At 34.7% G+C, this 22,068-nt stretch overlaps 1 protein-coding gene across 2 annotated transcripts in view; it reads right to left on the bottom strand.

The window, feature by feature from the left end:
• Positions 1 to 22,068, bottom strand: part of LOC143241118 (uncharacterized) — a 121,682-nt gene that overhangs the window by 15,554 nt on the left and 84,060 nt on the right. The window contains exon 4 of one of the 2 annotated variants that reach the window (XM_076484709.1): positions 1,140 to 1,427. The exons of the other annotated variant lie outside the window; for it this stretch is intronic. Within the exon in view, the coding sequence (XP_076340824.1) occupies positions 1,140 to 1,427 (288 nt within the window). The remainder of the gene's footprint in view (positions 1 to 1,139; positions 1,428 to 22,068) is intronic. 2 annotated transcript variants of the gene reach the window in all.

Here is a 22,068-nt window from a genome sequence, read left to right as displayed (position 1 = left end):
TACATATTTCTTTTAAAGTTTTTATTGTTTTTTTTTTACATATGCGTGATCTAATGATTAACGTGCCATAATATTAATCCAAAAACTATCTATCACTTCCCAAAAATTTGCACTACAAACTCTGAGCCACGGATGACGGTCAAATTTTCACTATTCGATTAAAGTTTCTCGCGAGATGGCGGAAGGTGCTGTTTACTGTCTACCTTCATTCTAGTCTGGCCCAGCATGGCCAGATAGGTTAAAGAGTTCGGCTTATACTCTGAGGGTGGCAGGTTCGAATCACCATTGCACCAAATATGCTCGCCCTTTCAGCCGTGGGGGCGTAATATGTGACGGTCAATCTCACTACTTGTTGGTAAAAGAGTAGCCCAAGAGTTGGCGGTGGATGGTAATGACTAGCTGCCTTCCCTCTAGTCTTACATTGCTAAATTAGGGGCGGCTAGCGCAGATAGCCCTCATGTGGCTTTACGCGAAATTCAAAAAAACAAACAAACAATCATTCTATTCTATTAACTCAAAATTAGGAATAGTTGTCGCATATCGCAGCTATAATCCCTTTATGTAACTTTGCGCGAACATTCAAAACAAAAACATCACAAAATTGTTTTCACAAATGTGTACCGCACTTAACCTCTCATTCTTTAAATGATTATTATGTAACGCAAAACAAATATCAATCATCGTATTTGTAAAATAAGATAAAAGAGGAATATATGACGATAGGCAGGGCAGGTTTGTAAGCCCAAAGATGTAAACAAATATCAGTCATGAATATTATACCTACTCAAACTGAAGTCTCTGGAATTTCTTTTCTAGCTTTTACTAAATGTACTATCCGAAATAACCCCAAAACTTTCCATATAACCGACTTAGACAAACAAGGATTGTGCAACGTTTCTTACACATACAAATATTGTAGAAACTTATGCAACAAGACAGTGCATATCATGTGCGCATGATATCTTTAAAATGCTGTGGAAACAGAAATAAAAACTTTTTTAAACCTATCTTATTTCGTAAAAATTCCGCACTTTTAGTAATTGAAATACCGAAGAAAGAGAGAGACACAGATTTAACATATAGATATACTATTTTACGCAGATATCTGTAACGTCATATAAAGGCGAACAACTCGATACCTGTTTTACTTGGATCCTCAGAACTCACTGATTTTAAAGGATCTCTCAAAGATAGTGTAGCCTCAGACGGCGAGGAGTCCCAGTTACTATTCGCTGTGAAACCTTCTACAGAAGAGGTCTCCAATAGTTCTACTTTATCCTCAAACCCAGCTTCCTTTTCAGTCTCATCACCCGGGTCGACCGATAGCGCCACGACCTCATGCGTGGTGGAATGTTTAAGGTCTATAGGTCGACTCGTTTCACTACAAGGGGTTTGGTTGGATGATAAATTGGCCAGAGATTCAGCATCTGGAGAAAATTCAAGTATTCAAGTTAATGCTGTTCTTTTAAGTCTATGACGCGATTCAATCAACATTACACCCATGTGGTAAATCGATTACTTAGGGGTTAAAATTCACTGAGGCACCTAGGCCTATTTGCTTATTTCTTTGAATGTCTGACACTACTCAGGATACATAATATTTTCAACTTTCCAATTAATTAAAAAGAAAATCATATTTAGATACTTAAGATCTGTTGGATAAGTTATTAATGGGAGAAACAGTTAATAGGAGGAGCTAAAACTGGCATTAAAATACGAAGTAAGCTTGCATACTGTCCATTTACACACGTTTTGTTGCTAGTACACATAAAGAAAAATCAGCGGATAGATGGATAAATACAGAGATAATCAGATAATTTTAATATAACGACCTCACGAATATATGTGTGCTGAGAGAGAAAAGTATGCAAATATTATTTGCAACTAAAGACATAGAAAAACATACGAATATTCACATAAACACACGGTAGTCACTTTAAATATCACCCAAGTGGCGCCTAGGAATAAGCTCGTCGGCTTTCTTTAGGGTTAAATAGTCTAGTTATTTGAATATCGTTTCTCTGGTTTCCGATATAAAAACAAAGAAAATTGTCGAAAGCTTTGTATTTATTTGTATCTCTATATTCTGGTTATATAACATGTCTGTTTGTTTGTTTCTGAATTTCGCGCAAAGCTACACGAGAGCTATCTGAGATAGCCGTTCCTAATTTAGCAGTTTAAGACTAGAGGAAAAGCAGCTAGTCATCACCACCCACCGCCAACTCTTGGGCTACTTTTTTACCAATGAATAGTGGGATTGACTATCGCATTTTAACGCCCCCACGACTGACATAGCAAACATGTTTGGTATGACGGAAACTCGAACCCGCGAAAGCTCAGATTATGAGTCGAATGCCTTAACCATCTGGCCATGCTGGACCTTTTTATAGAGTGGTCCGGAGTTTGAAACCCTCCCACAATAAAAACTACCAGTTTGTTTTGCTAAGTGAAAAGCTACATTAATTGTCTGTTTATATTGTGACCAACACAGAGATCAAATCCCAATTTTTAGCATTACAAGCCCTCAAAGAACTTACCACTGCGTCAATGATATGGGCTAACTGTAAAAAAAAACACTTTAAGATTTACTCTAGGAAGATGACGAGTGACCAAATCTGAATAACAGACATGTCAGGTCCTATTTCGCTAATCTTAATATGCATAATTATAGGAATAATAAATACCTTTTCTAGTGTATCATAAAAAAACTTCTTTAATTTTGCTTATGAACATCTGCAAAAACGTATTAAATACGTCGGTTATTTTAATCAAACAAAACATTACATTTGCAGTTGCACAGGAATTTCAAGTTCTGATACAAAAACTGAAGCCCCGAAGTCAAAGAAACACGTTTTCCTTCATATAACCAACTTCTATTAATATATGAAATCATGACAAAAACCCGAATGTGACTTAATATGAACCTTGGAATATTGTTGTAACAGTTTGTATTTTTACACACTTTATCACCACCTGTTTTACGGCTTTTAACAAGTACCTTAATTATCAAAAATAAGATATTTCAAAAAGTGCTAAATTAATTGTTACTTAGCAAAATAACTCTTTCAACGGATTACTTGTTACCCAGCAAGATAACAATAAGTGTTATTAGTGGATCACTTAAAATCACAATAATTAAAAAAATGTATATAAAAGTGAATTATAATTTGTTACTTAACAATACAACAAATCAAACTTTATCAATAGATTATTAATCTATTGTTACGTAACAAACAAGTTAAATTGATAGTTATAAAAAGTATTGCTACAACAAACACTTAGAAACACAACTGTTTATAAATAGCTCATGAAACGTTACGCTAGTATATTCTAAGCGTTTTTATTTACAAAACTACAGTTTTAATGTATTATCTGTTGCTCAAAGGTAAAATAATATTTTTGTATTGAAATAGCAACGGAGGTCGTCTTCCATTTCTTAGACTAAACCTGCAGTGTCGGAAAACGTTATTTTTATGAAGATGTTAAATATGGCGGACACTCTCGGGTTATGGATTTTTGTTAAGAAAGTTACGTGTCTCTTTCTGTGGCGGTATTATTATTTTTATTTTGTGATCGCTCTTTTTATAGATGATTCAATTCCTATCGTTAAACTTAATTATAATATCCAAGTTTCTATCTTCCCACACAAACTCTAAACACTAAGGACTAGACTGGACATGCTGAGAACTTAATTTTTCAATAATGAAATCTTTGTGCCTAATTAGCAAAGAAAAGAAAAGCACTAGTTTGAAATATTTGAAATCCATGTTTAAAGTATTCAATAATTTTACGTGTTTAAAAACATAGAGCTATAAAACCGAAGGCTCATTAGTTGCGTATGCAGTCATAGAAAAAAACAACAAACGAAACGCGTTTAGCACTTTGGAGTTATGCATGTACCATAAAAGTAACAGTCAGCTTCCACACTTCAGTAAAAAAGGACCAGTCCACGAGTTTGCTGTGGATACTACTGACTAGCTGCATTATTTCGAACCTATCAAGCCCAAACGTTAAAATTGAGGATGGTCATGCATCGATAGCTATTGCAAAGTTTTTAGTGAAAATTCCAAAATAAACAAACAAAGCAAACCAAGTATATAAAATGAATAAATTAAGTCTGAAGTAACTGAGTTGAGCATTATAGATGACAATCCCGGGAGAGAAGCAGTTTGCCGACCCCTTATGTGAAGATACAAATTATTATGTTCACTGAATACTTAGGAAAATTGTTAAATAATAAACAAATAATTTGAACGGATACTGATAAATAATATTGTACCTATTCATGTTTAACATATTTTCAAAATACGGACTTCTACCCATTTTCCGCTTCCTCTATCCCAAGAAATAATGTTCCTTTGGGAAAAGAGCGTTTGCTTTGAATTTTGAGTAAAGAGACTCGAAGGCTATCTGTGCTAGCTGTCCCTAATTTAACAATGTAAGATTAGAGGGAAGGCATCTAGTCATCACTACCCACCGCCAACTCTTGGGCTACTCTTTTACCAACGAATACTGGGATTGACCGTAACATTATAACGCACCCGTGGCTGAAATGGCGAGCATGTTTGTTGTGACAGAGATTCTAATCCGCACCCTCAGATTACGAATCGAGTATCTTAACCACCTGGCCATGCCCGGGCCTGGAGAGAAGAGGGACATCAAAACAAAACATGAACCAATATAATGTTAATAAACATCCATTATTATTACTAAAATTATTGTGTAATTTGATTATTATGTATTAGATTCTGTTTCATGATTATTTATCTTCTATTTGTCTTGACCTCCACCTCATCCAAGGATTTGTTAAAAATATTAAGATCTCAACTTGTCCAGGGTTAGTTCGAGTGGAGTGGTTACATGGGAAGCGAGAAACTCGGGTAATTATGTAATAATAAAAAGCGTTCACGACACCCGGATACATAGCGACCTAAGTGACATTAGGTAATAACCTACAGCTAGAAACATAAAAATTTGTTTCTGTACGATAGATCCTACAGATTCGCTTGAAATATGCAGTTTTACATCCGTAAAAGCCCCCGCTAGAGGGCTTTAAGAGCAAATTTATGATGAGTTTGCGTGATGATTTATTCTGAAGTTGCTGTTAATTTATTACTAAAATCATCTTCTTTTCTTATGACATGAATTTCTCCACTGCATGAATGCGATTATCTTAATTAGAATACGTGAGCGTGAGGCCGACGTCACACAAGAGTAATTTCAAGTTGACCAAAAGCTGAGATGTCTGATCTATGAACAGGGTTAAAGAACCACCAATTATAGAAAGGGTAAGGTATTTTATATATTAAACGAAACAATTATATCGCCCTGAATGTTGAGAAAAATTAACTACAGCCTCAGGTTGTTAGATTTAAAGTGTCAATTATCACATGTTCATTTTATCGGTAAGGAGTTGACAATTCACACACACGTGATATCCTTGTCTAAACAATATATTTGTTTGCCCATAGAAATGTCATGAATTTGTCATAAATGCTGCAGATGTGTCAATATAAGGCTTATAGTTTATCAATCACACGTGATCCGGGTTTATTTTAAACGATCAGTGAATTATTAGATAAAAAGGTATTTACTTATCGTGAGAAAAATAAACTTTAATCGTAAAAGGAATATACATGCTACACAGTTACCTGCTCGTCCTAACTACAGATAAAAAAAACAAAAACACACATACATCCGTAAGTTGGAGTTTATCTTCACAGCCTTGAATATAGCAATTCTGTACATAGTTGACAAATGACAGAAACAAACGCATAACTTTTCGTGCCGTTTACTTTAAGAAATCGCCATTACAAGACAGTAAAACTTTCAAAAAGACGTACACGTTTGTTCCAAACTTATAATTTTTGAATAAGGTCGTATACATACATAGATCGTATCTAGCAGCAAGGTATATTACAAAGTCTCTGCATCCCTAATGATTACACCAATATATTATACTAACTTCCATAGATCAGTTTGTTTTATACGCGACAAGAAAGTCTCTTAACGCATTATTTATGGTCTAAAAAAAAATCGTCTCTACACCTGCCAACGTAAGGACAAACTTGAAGGTGATAGCTATTTTGTTTTATACATTCTTGTCAATTTCATGGAGAAACGATTCTTTAAAATGTGTTCGCTAACCCTAACTATAGGAGTAGCAACTAAAGTTACAAAAATTAACAGTTATAATACAAATTAAATATATATCAGAATAACAAAAGAATGAAAACAATCCTTAAGTACAAACACTTTAGACCGCGGGTGCATTATGAGATTTATGGTCAAATTTCACTATTCCGACAGAACAATCCAACAATAAGCGGCAAGTAGTGACGACAGACGCCTTCCCTCTAGTCTATAACTTCAAAAGTAGGGTCGGCTAGCGCAAATCAACAGAAAGTACCTCTTATTCAAACATCGCTAAATTCTCGGCCAAGTTAAGCAGTGCAGTTGATAGAAAACAAAAACAAATTAAAAAGCATAATGAGATGTCTAACGTAATGTTCAAGTTTTAATTTTTTGCAACTGTTATAAACAAAGAACTAGCAGTTTGTTTTAATTACATAAATACAATATTATTATTGTAATAGCAGAGAGCCGTAAAACTTCTACGGTAAAATTAACATTATTATTGCAACATTACTGCCTTAACTACACAATTAATACGATAATAGATAAGAATTCTAATTGCAGACACAGAAATCTACAAGTCCATTTGTCTTAGGCCTAATATTAGTTAAGCTTTTATGGAGCACAGTCTATATTCTATGAAAAGATAAATTAACACTGTAATTTGCATACGTTTTTTGTTTTACTTCAGGCTAAACTTTACCGTAATTAATACTATCAGTAAATAAAATTATAACATTATTCTATGAACTTTTTAGACATTTTACAAACTCCTAATATGTTGTTGTTCAAAATGTCTACTGAGGTTTATTTACATCCGCCTTTTGTTTACATCAGTTGATTGTTTGTTTCTTTTTAATTTCGCGCAAAGTTACATCAGGGATATCTGCCGTCCCTAATTTAGCAGTGTAAGACTAGAGAGAAGGCAACTAGTCATCACCACACACCGACAACTCTTTTACCAACAAATAATAGGATTGACCATCACATTATGACGTCCCCACAGCTGAAAGGGCGTGCATGTTTGGTGTGACGGAGAATGGAACCCGCAACCCTCAGATTACGGGTTGACCGCCCTAACCACCTGGCCATGCTGGGCATATATCTGTTGAAATGTGCTAGCGTATGAGTATTTAGATAGTAAGGTGCGTGCGATTCTGTTATCATAACGGGTTTGTAAATTTCAGTAAACAAAAGATGTTGAATGTAGATGGCTACTCTATTTGATATGTTAAACAAATATATTATTTCGTTAATTTTAAAATAATACCGTACCGCCAATAGTAAATAATATGATTTAGTTCTGAAATAAGTCAAACAAGAATATATGGTCATTTATGTTTATCATTTGTTCTTCGCATCCCCGTCGAGCCAAACATGCTCGCCCTTTCAGCCGTGGGGGCGTTATAATGTGACGGTCAATCTCACTATTCGTTGGTAAAAGAGTAGCCCAAGAGTTAGCGGTGGGTGGTGATGACTAGCTGCCTTCCCTCTAGTCTTACACTGCTAAATTAGGGACGGCTAGCACAGATAGCCCTCGAGTACCTTTGTGCGAAATTCAAAAACAAAAAAACAAAATCATTTGTTCAATTGTACCTTTAAATTATATCATTACATCTACAATTAGATCTTAATAAATATGTGTTGCTATTGTGATACAAATAAAATACACAGAAAAAAAACAATTAAAAAAATAAAAATCCAATAACTTGGACATTTTCTAAATGTCTTCTCTTCGTAATGGTGCAGGTCATCAAGTTTCTTTTTGATTTTAGTAATTTAGAAACTTGTAATAACTTAAAGAAGACTGTCAGAATGGTTACACATACAAATAAAAAAGAAAGTTTGAAGTAATATTATAGCTCAAACATAGCTCTGAAAATATTACCACACAACTCCGCTGTATATATCACTTTCATTTTTTAAAGTTATCCTGTGAACACTTGCTGTGATATAGGATTAGTTAGAAAATCTAGTTCTCTTGGGAGAAGTGTGCATGTGTATCGTCTGCCTTCATAAGGCCTAATAAAATTTAAACTATAAACACACTGTAGACTTTATCTTTCATCATCAAGTTGATCAGCGGTAACTTTATGAATTTGCAACGTTAAAATCCAAGGTCGATTCCCCAACGGTGACTAGAACTCAACCCATTGTGTGTTATAAACATACAGTTAACCTATAAAAAGGAAACTATTTTAACTCGAAATCTGTAAATACCAAATAGCTTAAGCATATTTGTTTTTCAAGCAATATGTAAATTTGAAATTAAAGTTTCATATCGCATGAAAATGTTTTTAATGCTATTAGAAATGTTATTGATTGAAACACTGAAGTTATGATTTTATGTCATTGTAAGTAACACAAAGTAGGAAGTATGTACGTATATAATGTGCTCACAGAACGTATTTCTTTGTCATCTATAAACCAGTTTATAAATTAGTTGAAGTACTTGACAGACCTTTGATTTGGTTTGTAATATATTAAAGTCATATATACATACATTCCAAGTTTGTACTGGCTGCGGCATAAAACACAAAATTAAGGTATTTTAGAAGTGAAGTACAAATAAAATATTTTCATTTCATTTTGGAAATGAAAAAAAATACAATATAGAAACCAAATATATGTTTAAAAAACGATTACAGTGTCGGGCTGAAAGATATGAGTCAACTATTTTTTTTTTGTGACAAAATTCTGATAAACAGTTAATAGAATATTAATATACTAAAATAAAGCAGTTTCTCATTCATGTACAAGCATTCTAAAGCCTCCTTATCTCTTTAGTGACAAACTCGAAGACAAATGACTTTACTGGCTTTACATGGTCTATGTGTGTCTTTGCTAGGCCTAACTGGTTTACAAGGTCTACGTGTCTTTACTAGGCCTATGTGCCAAAAGATTTAAGTTCAGTAATAATAATGATTCTGTTTAAACTTAAACAATTGAAAAAATAATTAATAATAACAGTAGTGATTTTGAATAAAAATATTATTTTATGAGATTCAAAAGACAATATAATTTCTCAACATAATTAGATTTTAAGAAAATAATGTAACTTCCCAGGGCGGGTATAATAAACCTAAGTCCTCGTTAATCATGCATTGTTATAACATAAGTACATTTACCTCAAATTGTAACTAAAAAAAATCAATAATTTCAAATCTTGAAGGTCATTTACGGGGAGGGGACAATGAATTCATCGCTGCATAGCTACACGTCTCACAAATAAACATGACGTTTTACTGTTAAAAAAATGGCTTTGCCTTGCCGATGTTCTAGCTTAGCAGTAAGTTTATTTTATTTGACACTTCCATCATTTAGAGACCTATAAACTTTATGCGGTTTTCACGTTATTTTTGAGGTACTTGAAATAATAGCATTTGAAGAAAAAACTTAAAACGTGATTCTCAAAAGTAATTTATTAAGAAGACACTGCCATCAAATTCCAATGTTTTTCTTTATTATTTTACTTATTATAATTATATATGTATTGCTAAGAAAACTCTTCCCTTGATTTTTTTCTTGACAAAAATTTAAAACTCAATGGAACAAAAATCCCCAAGGCTATAAGATTATGTTATGCAATAAACATTACTTTGATAAAATTTCAAGTTATTTCTACTTAAGAAACGATCTCTATTAGAAACTTTCACAGACTACAAGTCTACAGAGAATGATATAAATACAAATAAATGTATAACTCATCTGATTTACAATATGACGGCCCTGCATGGCCAGGTGAAAATTGTTCCATAGATACATCCATTACGGTCGAAAGCCAGAGCTCCCCTCAGGGCCTTCGAAGCTCCTGGGTTCTGGATTAAATTTTGTATATTCCCCTTCTTTTGACCCATCATGGCCAAGTAGTTTAAGCGCTCGACTCCTACTCCGAGGGTCGCGGGTTCGAATCCCTGTGACACCAACATACTCGCCCTTTCAGCCGTGGGGGCGTTATATTGTGACGGTCAATCGTACTATTCGTTGGTAAAGCAGTAGTCCAAGAATTAGCGTTGGGTGAGGTGCTTTCCCTTTAGTCTTACAATTAGGGACGGCTAGCGCAGATAGCCCTCAAGTAGCTTTGCGCAAAATGCATAACAAACCAACCCTCTTTTTTTTATCTCGTGAGCCTAATGTTTATGTATTTTTACTGGGACAGGTTGGAAAGAGGGAAACTTCGTACAACAATATGACCAAATTAGTTTAACCAAACTAATATAGTTATCTGAAAGTTTTTTTACTATTTATTTAAACTAATTTCCAGTTTTATCCAAAGAAATTTACAAATTTAACCATGTGAACTTTTTTAAAACAATGAACGTTCTATCCAAGCAACTGACTCTTCATTTAAACCAAGTATCATATTTTTATTCTAAGTAATATGTAGATTTATGTAAATGAAAATGATATTACTCTGTGTCCAAACTAATACGACGTTTGATCTGAGCGTATGAGAAAATTTATCCAATCTAAAATGGCCATTATTTAGAAAAAGTGAAAACTATTCAGTTTATGTTCGTCCGTAAATAACATAAGATATGAAATAGGTAAGACTTTTAAGAAACAGTTTATGAAACACAATGAGAACGGAATGATAGAAAAAACTAAAAGAATGCCTAACGCAAACATTAGATCAAGAAAACGCTTTTATTTTTAAATAATGAAATGCAAACCTAAAAGAAAAGAACAAAAACAAAAAGAAACAGAGGTAATATTTTAGAAAAATGTCAAAAACGTGTAATTAAAAGGAAAATTGGAGCTCGACCAAAAACACATATATACAACCTTGATACAATTGGTTACTTCAGGGTACCAATCCACTTGTGTAAAATCTATATCATTAATATAACCAAATTATAAACTCTTCTGTTACTCACTAGGGTGCGTAAGACAAGTTACCTCAAGGTAGAGAAAGGAACACGATTACCTTGAGAATTTCCAGACACTGCCCAGAACGAACTAGCATACAGATGAGAAAAAGTTTAACATTCTAGACCATTGACAACAACATAAAGGGAGGGATCTTACACCAATACAAGCACAACACAAGGTTGGTTTCTGTAACAAGGATATAAAAAATGACTTTCAAGGCCATAATTTTTTTTATGCCGAAACTTAGTAAAGTAATGCGATTTTAACATATAACACTATTAATTGTCACACACCTATAAACTATTCATATATCGCGGCCTATTTTACTTGTCTCATTGCTGATAAACATAATGTTCGTGACCGATATCTTCCTATTTCGTGCCACATCAAGTTGTTCTAACCGTTTCTTATAAGTAAGTTAACATACAAGTTCTTAAAACTTTGGATAACGACTCCACCAGCACAACAAAACCACAAATTCGCATACATGTAGAACTATCCACCTATTTATCTGTTTAGTACTGTGTTCAGCTTTAGATATACATCTTTTTCTTCTTTAGTTTCTAGAAATTTAGACTGTGAAACTTATTAACATTATTGTTACTAAAATTTTCACTGATTTTGTGTTGTTTTTTTAAGTTGAGCACAAAGTTATGAGCCATCTGTTTCTATCGTTTAAGTCCAGAGACATACCAATGTGCCACTAGGCGGCTAAGTGTTGTGATTAACTAGCAAATACTCGCAAAACATTTGCAGTTAAATTACTATTTTTATTACAACAGTATTTCTCGAAATATAGGATTTTTAGGACAATACAGAAAAATTCTCATCGGATACACCGAAGTCTACAAGACTATTTTTCTTAGGCCTAACATTAGATAAAAGAAATATACACAGGTAACAAAAATATGGAAACAAAAGAATGTATTGAACAATAGCCAAAGTTTAGGTATATTGTTATTTAACGAAGGATGACGTTTCGAGTTATCACTTTTCGTCAGATCATACAGCTTACAACAAAAACGATCTGGCGAAGTGCGCCAGCTCCAAAATTTATTCTTCTTTAACTAAAAATATAACAAAATCTTGGTTACTGTCCAATATATTATTTTATTTGCCACAGCGGTATGTCTGCAAATTTACAATGCTACAATCCAGGTATCGATACCCGTGGTTGGTAAAGCAAAAATAGCCCTTTGTGTAACTTTGTGCTTAACTACAAACAACTTTTTTGTGTAATATTAATTAAGCATTTAATAATTACGGCCTATAGTCGATAAAGAGATAAATTAATACTTTAACTTGTGCACATTTATTGCTCTAGTTTAGTTACGGATAAACTTTACCGTATTTAATATTATCAATAAATAAACGTATTACCTTATTCTACGACCTAACGCTAAATCGTTTTAAAAACGTTGGTAAGTTTTTCATAAGTTGTTGTACAAAATATCATTTGAAGTATATTTACATCCACCCACATTCGATTTACATTTGTTGAAATGAAGTGCGCGCAAATATGCATTTAGATTGTAAGATGCGCGAGTAGTTTCATGACTGACAAAAGTTAAGTGTTATCATAATAGATAATACTTAATGATATATATTATTATAGGAGATATTTTGGTTTGTTTTGGAAATTCGCCTAAAGCTACAGAAGAGCTGTGATCCTATTTCCAATATTTTGAACTGATAGACTAGAAAAAAAAGACAGCTATTCAAAAACACCCACCGCCAACACTTAGGCTACTCTTAACTACGCGGTCCGGCATGGCCAGATGGTTAAGGCACTCGACTCGTAATCTGGGGTGTTATAAAGTAACGGACAATCCTATTATTCATTGGTTAAAGAGTAGCCCAAGAGTTGGCGGTGGGTGGTGATGACTAGCTGCCTTCCCTCTAGACTTACACTGCTAAATTAGGGACGGCTAGCGTAGATAGCCCTCGAGTAGCTTTGTGCGAAATTCCCAAACAAACAAACCTACCAACGCGAACAACATCTTCCAGGATACTTCACTCACGTATCTAATATACCGTGACATTTAACAGGGTACTTCATTCACATATCTACCATACCATAACATTTAACTTCACTCACATGATATAACATAACATTTAACAGGATACTTCACTCACATCATCTACTATAACACGAGAGGTCAATATCTAATTTCTGACGAATTTATTTTAATTTAAAAGCGTAAACACCGTCAGTAATGATGAGATGACTTTTAGAAATAAGACTTAAACAACTATATTAATGATTTCAGTTTAATTCCAAATAATAAGTTGTTTGTGTGTTCGTTTTTGTTCAAGAAGTTTTAAACTATCATATTTGCGAATCTTATGAATATGTGACACTGTGTTCCTGAATAGCCTTGTTAAAACGAATTGGAAGAGAAACCGTTTATGTGGACCAGCGACAAGGAGATATGTTCATATGGTTTTATAATTCACACGATGATTACGGCGGTAGATTTAGCCTGAAACCAAATAAACCACTAGAGTTAAAGCAATGCCACACATTGAGTACCGGGACGCATTTCCTTCAACCTTTATCTTATCAGCGTGCGATAAGGCTTAAGCTTCTATTTATTTCTCACCATTTTTCAGAAGTAGTTAGCTCCACGTAAATTAGAGCGGGAAAAAGCTCGAGGAATTTATGATAAAAGCCTTATCAAGAAAGGAACGAAATGAAGCGCACGAGTGCCCGAAAAAACCGCCAGATGGTTTACATCAGGCATGCCAAGAATTTGGTCAAGAGTACAGGCATATAGGCTGTGCAGATAGCTACTTGTTCTACTGTGAAACTGGTACTTTTACACTTTGAAACAAACCAAGTGTTTCTGAAACAAGTTCTCCAGGTCAGATTGTTTTTCTAACTTATACCACATCGAAAAAATGCTTTGTTCTGTCATACTCGCTATACTGTCAGCGCATGCTCAAGTGAAATGATCTTTTGTGACACAGACATTGTGGCATTCACTGTAAATTTTTGAGAATTAGAAACAATCACACGTTTATGAAGTCTAATTGTAACATAAGAAATAATCATATGTCTGTGAAGCTTGATCTAAACATAAAAAACAGTCATTATATGCTTGTGAAGCTTAGCATTAAGCTCGCCAGCTTTCTTTAGGGTTAGATAGTCCAGCTATTTGAATATCTTTTCTCTGGTTTCCGATATAAAAACAAAGAAAATTGTTGAAAAGTTTGTACTTATTTGTATCTCTCTATTCTGGTTATATAACATGTTTGTTTGTTTGTTTCTAAATTTCGCACAAAGCTACACGAAGGATATCTATGATAGCCGTCCTTAATTTAGAAGTGTAATATTAGAGGGAAAGTAGCTAGTCAACACTACCCACCGCCAACTCTTGGATACTCTTTTACCAACAAATTGTTGAATTGACCGTAAAATTATAACGCCCACACGGCTGCAAGAGCGAGCATGTTTGGTGCGAACCAGCTTCCTGAGTTTACGAGTCGAGCGCCCTAACCGCTCCGGAGCTCTTATAGCAAATTTACACCGGGCTATCTGCTGTGTCCATCGAGTGAAGTGTTTTGGTTTGTTCTGAATTTCGCGCAAAGTCACTCGAGGTCTATCTGTGCTAGCCGTCCCTAATTTAGCAGTGTAAGACTGGAGGGGAGGCAGCTAGTCATCACACCCTACTCTTTTACCAACGAATAGTGGGCTTTACCGTAACATTATAACGCTCCCGCGGCTAAAAGGGCGAGCATGTTTGGTGTGAAGGGGATTCAAACCCGCGACCCTCAGATTACAAGATGAGTGCCTTATCCACTTAGCCATGCCGGGCCCCATCGACCCCATTGTAAATCCGAAGACTTATTGCTGTCACTTTGGAGACAAAGGTTTATTTTGTGTGAAGTTAAACACAAATCTACACAAGAATAGATTATTTTACACGAATATAACACGATCTTAAATTAAACGTTGCAGAGCCGATTTGACGTTTACTATAAACACTTTAACACTGTGTGTTTAGAATTTGGAGATTTGTTGTGATCAAAGTTAATACTGTTTTTTTAAAATTTGTAGCACGCGCTGTAGAGACTTAGACACCTTAGTAAAAACAGTCTTTACTCTTCAATAATAGCAATAAAACTTTTTTTTCCTTTTACCATTGGGGTTTTATCGTGGTTAGTAAGAAAGGAAGTTACTATTTCATAGGACACCCATAACTCTTATAAAATATACTCATTACAAAACCAATTATTCATTGTTTGGAAGTTATAACACCCACGAAATTAGTGTTGTCCATATTGCTGGTCTCCGAAATAAGCGAAAATTCAAGAGATATGACTGACTGTATAAGTGATAAAATAACATTGAAAACAGTCGTCTTGCTAAGATGAGTATTTACGTGTAGATTTTATCATTTTATTTCTAACTATTTATTCTGAGTTACGAAATTTCAAATGTTTGCCTTATTTTTTATTTTATTTTTATATCAATCACATCACTAGAAATTAATATATTAGCTTTGAAATAGTTGGATTACAACCTAACTGAGCTCATTATAATGAATTTGTAGGCTTAGCTGGAATCTCATCTCCCACCCCCTCACCCCCCGAACGTTAATGGATGGGTTGAACGCGTAAAAAAGAAACTTTATTACAAGTTCAACATAGCAACAAATGTATAACCTTTGGAGACAGTCTTACCTCACCAGCTAGAAGTGGTTAACCTAGGAACAGGAACAGTAGGAAACAATGAAGTCACATGACTGGAGATTGCTTAAGGCTTAATCAAGGTATTTTTTTGGTGTTTGGTTGTTTCTTAGAAATTACAGTTTTTACTATTTAATATATATATACTATGGCTTTATGGAGTTGCAATTTTTGTAAAAATTAGTTGTTTTATATTACGTTCTCAAAATAAAATAAAACTGTCGTCAAATGAGACGAGTTTACTGTTTCGTGAACATGGTACGCGATGACTCGAATCTTTATTTGACATCACTTTTATGTTTATCCTATTCAAACAATAGACATAAATAAGCTATCCAAATAACTACTTAATTATTTGTAACTAATCATGACATGCTTGAAATAAAAACGTTTCTTTGTTGGAAAGTAAGCTCAAAGGTACACAATGGGCCATCTGTACTCTGCCCACTACGGGTAACGAAACCAGCTTTCTGCCATCTGTACTCTGCCCACTACGGGTAACGAAACCAGCTTTCTGCCATCTGTACTCTGCCCACTACGGGTAACGAAACCAGCTTTCTACCATCTGTACTCTGCCCACTACGGGTAACGAAACCAGCTTTCTGCCATCTGTACTCTGCCCACTACGGGTAACGAAACCAGCTTTCTGCCATCTGTACTCTGCCCACTATGGGTAACGAAACCAGCTTTCTGCCACTACGGGTAACGAAACCAGCTTTCTGCTGTACTCTGCCCACTACGGGTAACGAAACCAGCTTTCTGCCATCTGTACTCTGCCCACTACGGGTAACAGAAACCAGCTTTCTGCCATCTGTACTCTGCCCACTACGGGTAACGAAACCAGCTTTCTGCCATCTGTACTCTGCCCACTACGGGTAACAGAAACCAGCTTTCTACCATCTGTACTCTGCCCACTACGGGTAACGAAACCAGCTTTCTGCCATCTGTACTCTGCCCACTACGGGTAACGAAACCAGCTTTCTGCCATCTGTACTCTGCCCACTACGGGTAACGAAACCAGCTTTCTGCCATCTGTACTCTGCCCACTAAGGGTAACGAAACCAGCTTTCTACCGTTTAATTCCACAGACATACCGTTTGTGCCACTGGGGGTAACTTAGTTGATTTACAAAAGGCCAGTGTAGGATTACTGTATATTTAAAGAACGTGGAGAAGAAATCGAGTGGTGATATTTAGTTTACATTAACAATTCATCCAAGTATAATATATGCATAAATCGTGACATGTTTTTCACGAGATGAACAAATGGCGACCTTCAGAAAGCGTCTGTCATATGAAATCAATGATAATCCAAAAACTACTTTAAAAACATCTAAAAGAAATTAAGAAAACCAAAAATAGAACCGTATTTGAATAATGTAATGGTTGAAAAAGTTCAGATTTTACCACAACCCACTTTTTTCTTTTCTTTTTTTGCTTGACTGGTTTTAGGGTACGCGGTGTATTCATCGACTAAGTTTACTCTCAAATAATAATTTTCCAACCTGTATTTATTTGCCAATTTTGAAACCATAATGTACTTTTCTCGTCAACTTTTAAACCATGACTGTTTAATAGTTAAACTTATATCCTGATTCATCCTGACAACTGTGATCTGAACACTGTGGTTTTCACCCCTTTGGCACGACCGAAGTAGTCACTTGTAATAAGCATGGTAAAAATATCCACGTTTAGGCTATACGTATATAAATGCTAAATTATGTTTAATAATTACTGTCCGTGTTACATGCAACGATTGCTGTCTCTATTGGACATAACAATTACTGTCCGTATTGGACATAACAATTACTGTCTCTATTAGACATAACAATTATTGTCCCTATTAGACATAACAATTATTGTCCCTATTAGATATAACAATTACTGTCCCTACCAGATAAAACAGTTTCTGTTCCTTCAGCTCTGTGGCAGAAATTTAGAACTTGTGGTTTTAAAACAAATTCTCACAAGTACACACAGAATACTGAATTTCTAACTCAGTTTCTCAGACAATAATACATAAGTTACGTCACAGAAATTAATGTTTTTTATTGTTTTTATCACAACTCTGTTGATCAGACTATTACTCAATTCTGTTCTGATTGACTCACAAGGACTTTTGTTGTAACCTAAATCACCTGACAAGTAGAATGATTCCATCTTCCAAGCTAAAAACATTGAATTAATCACTTACTTTCGCCTGATGACAGTATACAGGGGGCGTGTCTCGATTAATCAAGCATCATATACAAGTCAATTAACACTTCTCTCCCTAGTCATTGGAAGAACTGGCAAGCGATATGCCATATTCTTCCGTGAGCGCGCGCACACACAAGACATTGCTTTGTTAACAACACAAAGTTGTAACTGTTTCAACACCACGGTAATTTCTGGTAGTTTATTTAATGTCATGAGATGTCGTCGCATGACGAACACCAGAAATAACGTCAATATTAAAGTTGTTTCGCGATCTCTATGGGTCAGAAAAACGACGTTTGTTTTTTGCGTGTTTTCTCAGCTTGTTCCTATGTTTTCGTTGGTGAAAATTAAACAGAAGTTGAAATTAATGACTTTCAGTGATTAGTGTTAGTAATGATGTCTGGATGTATATATATATATATATTTATATAAAAATTCTTCAAGTGGTGTCAGATGTACGAACTGCTCAACAGAAATAATAGTGACAGTAACAACATATAGGTGGTGTCCTCTACACAGACACTGGATAATACTAAAAAAATGCACATGATATAAATGTATCATTTGGAAATGTCAAAGTGTATATATCATAAATCTAAATCTACTCTATGTGTTTTCAGTTAGTGCATGATGTTATCGCTTCGTCGTACAGGGTAAAACAGGACTCGACAACCAATAATGTTTGAACATTAGATGACTGTGATATGTAGAATACTCATTGCTTTGTACACTATACAATCGGTGTCTTTAGGGAGCCAGCTCAGATATTATGCATGAAGTGAAAGAGTACAAAAAAAAATCAATACACATAATATTATTAAATTTTATTACAGATTCATACAATGTACTAAGTATCAGTTATGGGAGGAGTCACAAAACAAGCAACGAAAGCATTTTACAAACATAAAATGATGTAGGGATGAAACACGAATACAGGTAAGATACAGTTATACATAGATCGTCCCTATACAACTTTCAATATTAAAATTTAAAGTTACACTGTAAAGTGTATACTTGACAAATATGACTGCAGTTGGATGTTATATGTTCCTGACTGTTGGTATGCAGCTTGTTTATCATAATATCATGATTATGTCAGGTTAAACATCACTCTATTGTATCTATGAGCCTAGAACTTACCTAGTTGAGTTAAAATATGTCTTAAGTAATACAGACGCTAGTTACAAGGTCTGTCGAATTCTACCATTTTCTATTAGTGCACTTTACAGTGTAACATCAACTTTTAATATTGAAGGTCACGTAGACGTGACCTGTGTTTATCATTACTGTAGTCTTATTTGCATTATTTCTCATACTGCTATCCCTACATCATTTTATATTTACAAAATACATTTTATTACTTATAATATTTAAAAAAAAGTTTTGAGTTTTCCGCGTTAACCAACTGCTCTTCTGAACCTAATGAAAAGTAATGTAAGTCACAAATACAGGTGAAATATACTAAGTTACATAATGGGCTATCTAGGCTGTGCATACCACGAGCAACCCGATTTTTAGGGTTATAAGCCCCAAGACTTACGGCAGTGCTACTGGGATGGGGACGGTAATATAAAAGAAAGTGTGTTATTTGAAGAATGTAAAAAACAGTGGCAGTGCAACGGGGGGTGGGTAAGTGTCATACTTGTAGAATGAAAACACAACGGTAGTAACACAGGGAGCAGTAAGTGTGATACTTGTAAAATGAAAACACAACGGTGGTAACACAGGAAGCGGTAAGTGTGATACTAGTAAAATGAAACCACAGTGAAAGTACTACAGGGAGACGGTAAATATGAAACCACACCAAAGTATATTTGTTTTATTTTGTTTATTACTGAACAGTTAAGAGAAAGAAACTCTTCCAGAAATAGTATTAAACTGTAGAATACCAAATAAATGAACATGTTTAACGGCATTTGCTCAAAAAGGTAGTTCAATGATTGTGAGAACTGCAGTTAGGCCTAACGAGTTTAAATTAATATTCAAATCAAAATGGTGCTTTAGATAAAGTTTTTCCTTCGTAACCCCCTCTATGTTTAAAATTATTAAACGTCAGGGAAAGGAGATAAAATGGTTATAAAATAACTAATCACTAATTAAAGCATTAACATTGATTAATTATGTTTATAAAACTTATTTTTCACACAAGCAATCGCTGTTATGACATAGTTTCTGTTGCCTCCATCCGGTGGACCAGCTTTGTTTATTTCAGCAAAACGTACGATTCGAAAACAAATTTATGTTCGCTCCAACCCGGTACCTAAGCGGTAAGCTCCAGAACTTATAACGAAAGAATCAGAAGTTCGATCCCTGTGTTAGACAGTGTGTATTACCCATTGAGCAGCTTTGCGACCATCGACAAACAAATATTTGTTTCTTGTTCCTGTTGCACTGGTATGATTATGTAAGTCGTTTGATTAAAACAATATCTGAACAACCAGTATAGGCAAGATTGTTTTGTTGATTAATAGTTTTAAATTCCAATCAAGGATTTCTCATGTTCAGTGGTTAAAGTTATGGATTAATTTAAACAAAACAACAACTAGATTCCAGTAGAGGACATGTGAAGGTTCCGTGGCATATGCTTGGTGCAAAGTCACCATCTAACTCAAGGGTAGCAAGTAAGAATATAGGAGTGTATACATGTTGCCATACAACGCTATAATGAGAACGTGATGGTAGGCTTAGAACAGTTTCTACAAGAGTACAGAAATTTTCTCAAAGAGACAGCTATATAAAATAGTAGCGAATAAAAAACGTATCACATCTGAGATTCGTTCTTAGTTTCACAGAAATATTAATTGCATGAAGGTGAGTTTTCAAAGATTAAAAATTCGAAAGCATTTTTGATCGTTAAATTTATAACACTGCTTGTTTGGAATTAAGCCCAAAGTTACACAATAGGCTATCTGTTCTCTGCCCACCACGGGTATCGAAACCCAGTTTCTAGTGATGTAAATCCACAGCCATACCTCTGTGTCAGTGTGTGTGTGGGTGGGGTAAATTCATAATTATGTACATAGTTAAATAATGCAAAAAATATCTTACGTAGAAAAAAAAAATCATTTTATTTTGAAGTATCTAATAAGTTTTGTAAACCACTAATTTAGGTCATCAACATGGCGTGAAGGCCGGTGCGAAATTTACAGCATTAAATCTCACTTTACGTTGTTGAGAGTTTTTATGTGATATCTATGATAGGCGAGACGAAGTTGGACATGACGTGAAGCTTTATGGAAGACATGTGAATTGTAGCAACACTCCATCACGTAGAACTTAACTGAAACATCCTGAACTAATTAGTCACAATTATGTCGTGGGTATTAACAGGCCTAAAGAGTAACTAATACGGGCGATAAAGTGTACGGAAAACGTTTTTAATTTCCTTAAAACGCTAACTACGTTTATGGTCTGGTTTTCCATACAGAGGCTGAAACTAATCTTACGATAAAATCCGGGGTTAGAGCGGATTTTCTAAACAAAAACCTAAAGTAACTAATGAATCATGTTTAAATGTTAAAACTCTATTGAACTTTGGCCTCACTCTTCACAGTAGGTTAGAGATAAGTTTGTGAAAATACAACGCTAGAATCGGGAGTTGGAGACCCCCAAGGTGAGCAAAGTGCAAATAGCCCATTGTATAACCTTACATTAAGAGAGTAGCGACAACAGTTTACTGTTGAAGGTGACAGTTTCCTGGTATTACTTTAAAATGTTCAGGTTAATGATTTCTAACTCATGAAAGAAGTCAACAGCTAGGCCTCTTCATCAAATGATCTGATCGTCCAGACTATTCTGAAACTGAATCGAGACCAAAGTCTACCTTCATTACATTTATAACAGCCATTTATCCAGTTGAAGAGCTTCTCCAACCCCATGGCTCTCTGGCACTCCTTAGGATTCGATACATTCGCACAGAGAGTTCGTGATGTAGTTTTATGCTGAAGAGCAAACAAGTAAGCCATTTGATGCAAGTGATTCAAAGTATATTTTTAACTTAGGCTTACTGAAAAACTTTCGATAACACAACACCAATCGTAAGTTTAAATGTTAACTTCTGTAATGGAGTACTTAAAAAAAAAAACATCAAAATAACTTAAAGATCGTTTTCTTGTTTGTTTGTTTTGGAATTTCGCACAAAGCTACTCGAGGGCTATCTGCGCTAGCCGTC

The sequence above is a fragment of the Tachypleus tridentatus genome, chromosome 13 (genome assembly GCF_004210375.1).
Source record: "Tachypleus tridentatus isolate NWPU-2018 chromosome 13, ASM421037v1, whole genome shotgun sequence".
Taxonomy (NCBI): Eukaryota; Metazoa; Arthropoda; class Merostomata; order Xiphosura; family Limulidae; genus Tachypleus; species Tachypleus tridentatus.
Note: the sequence above shows the minus strand (reverse complement) of the source record. Positions and strands in the feature narration are given on the sequence as shown.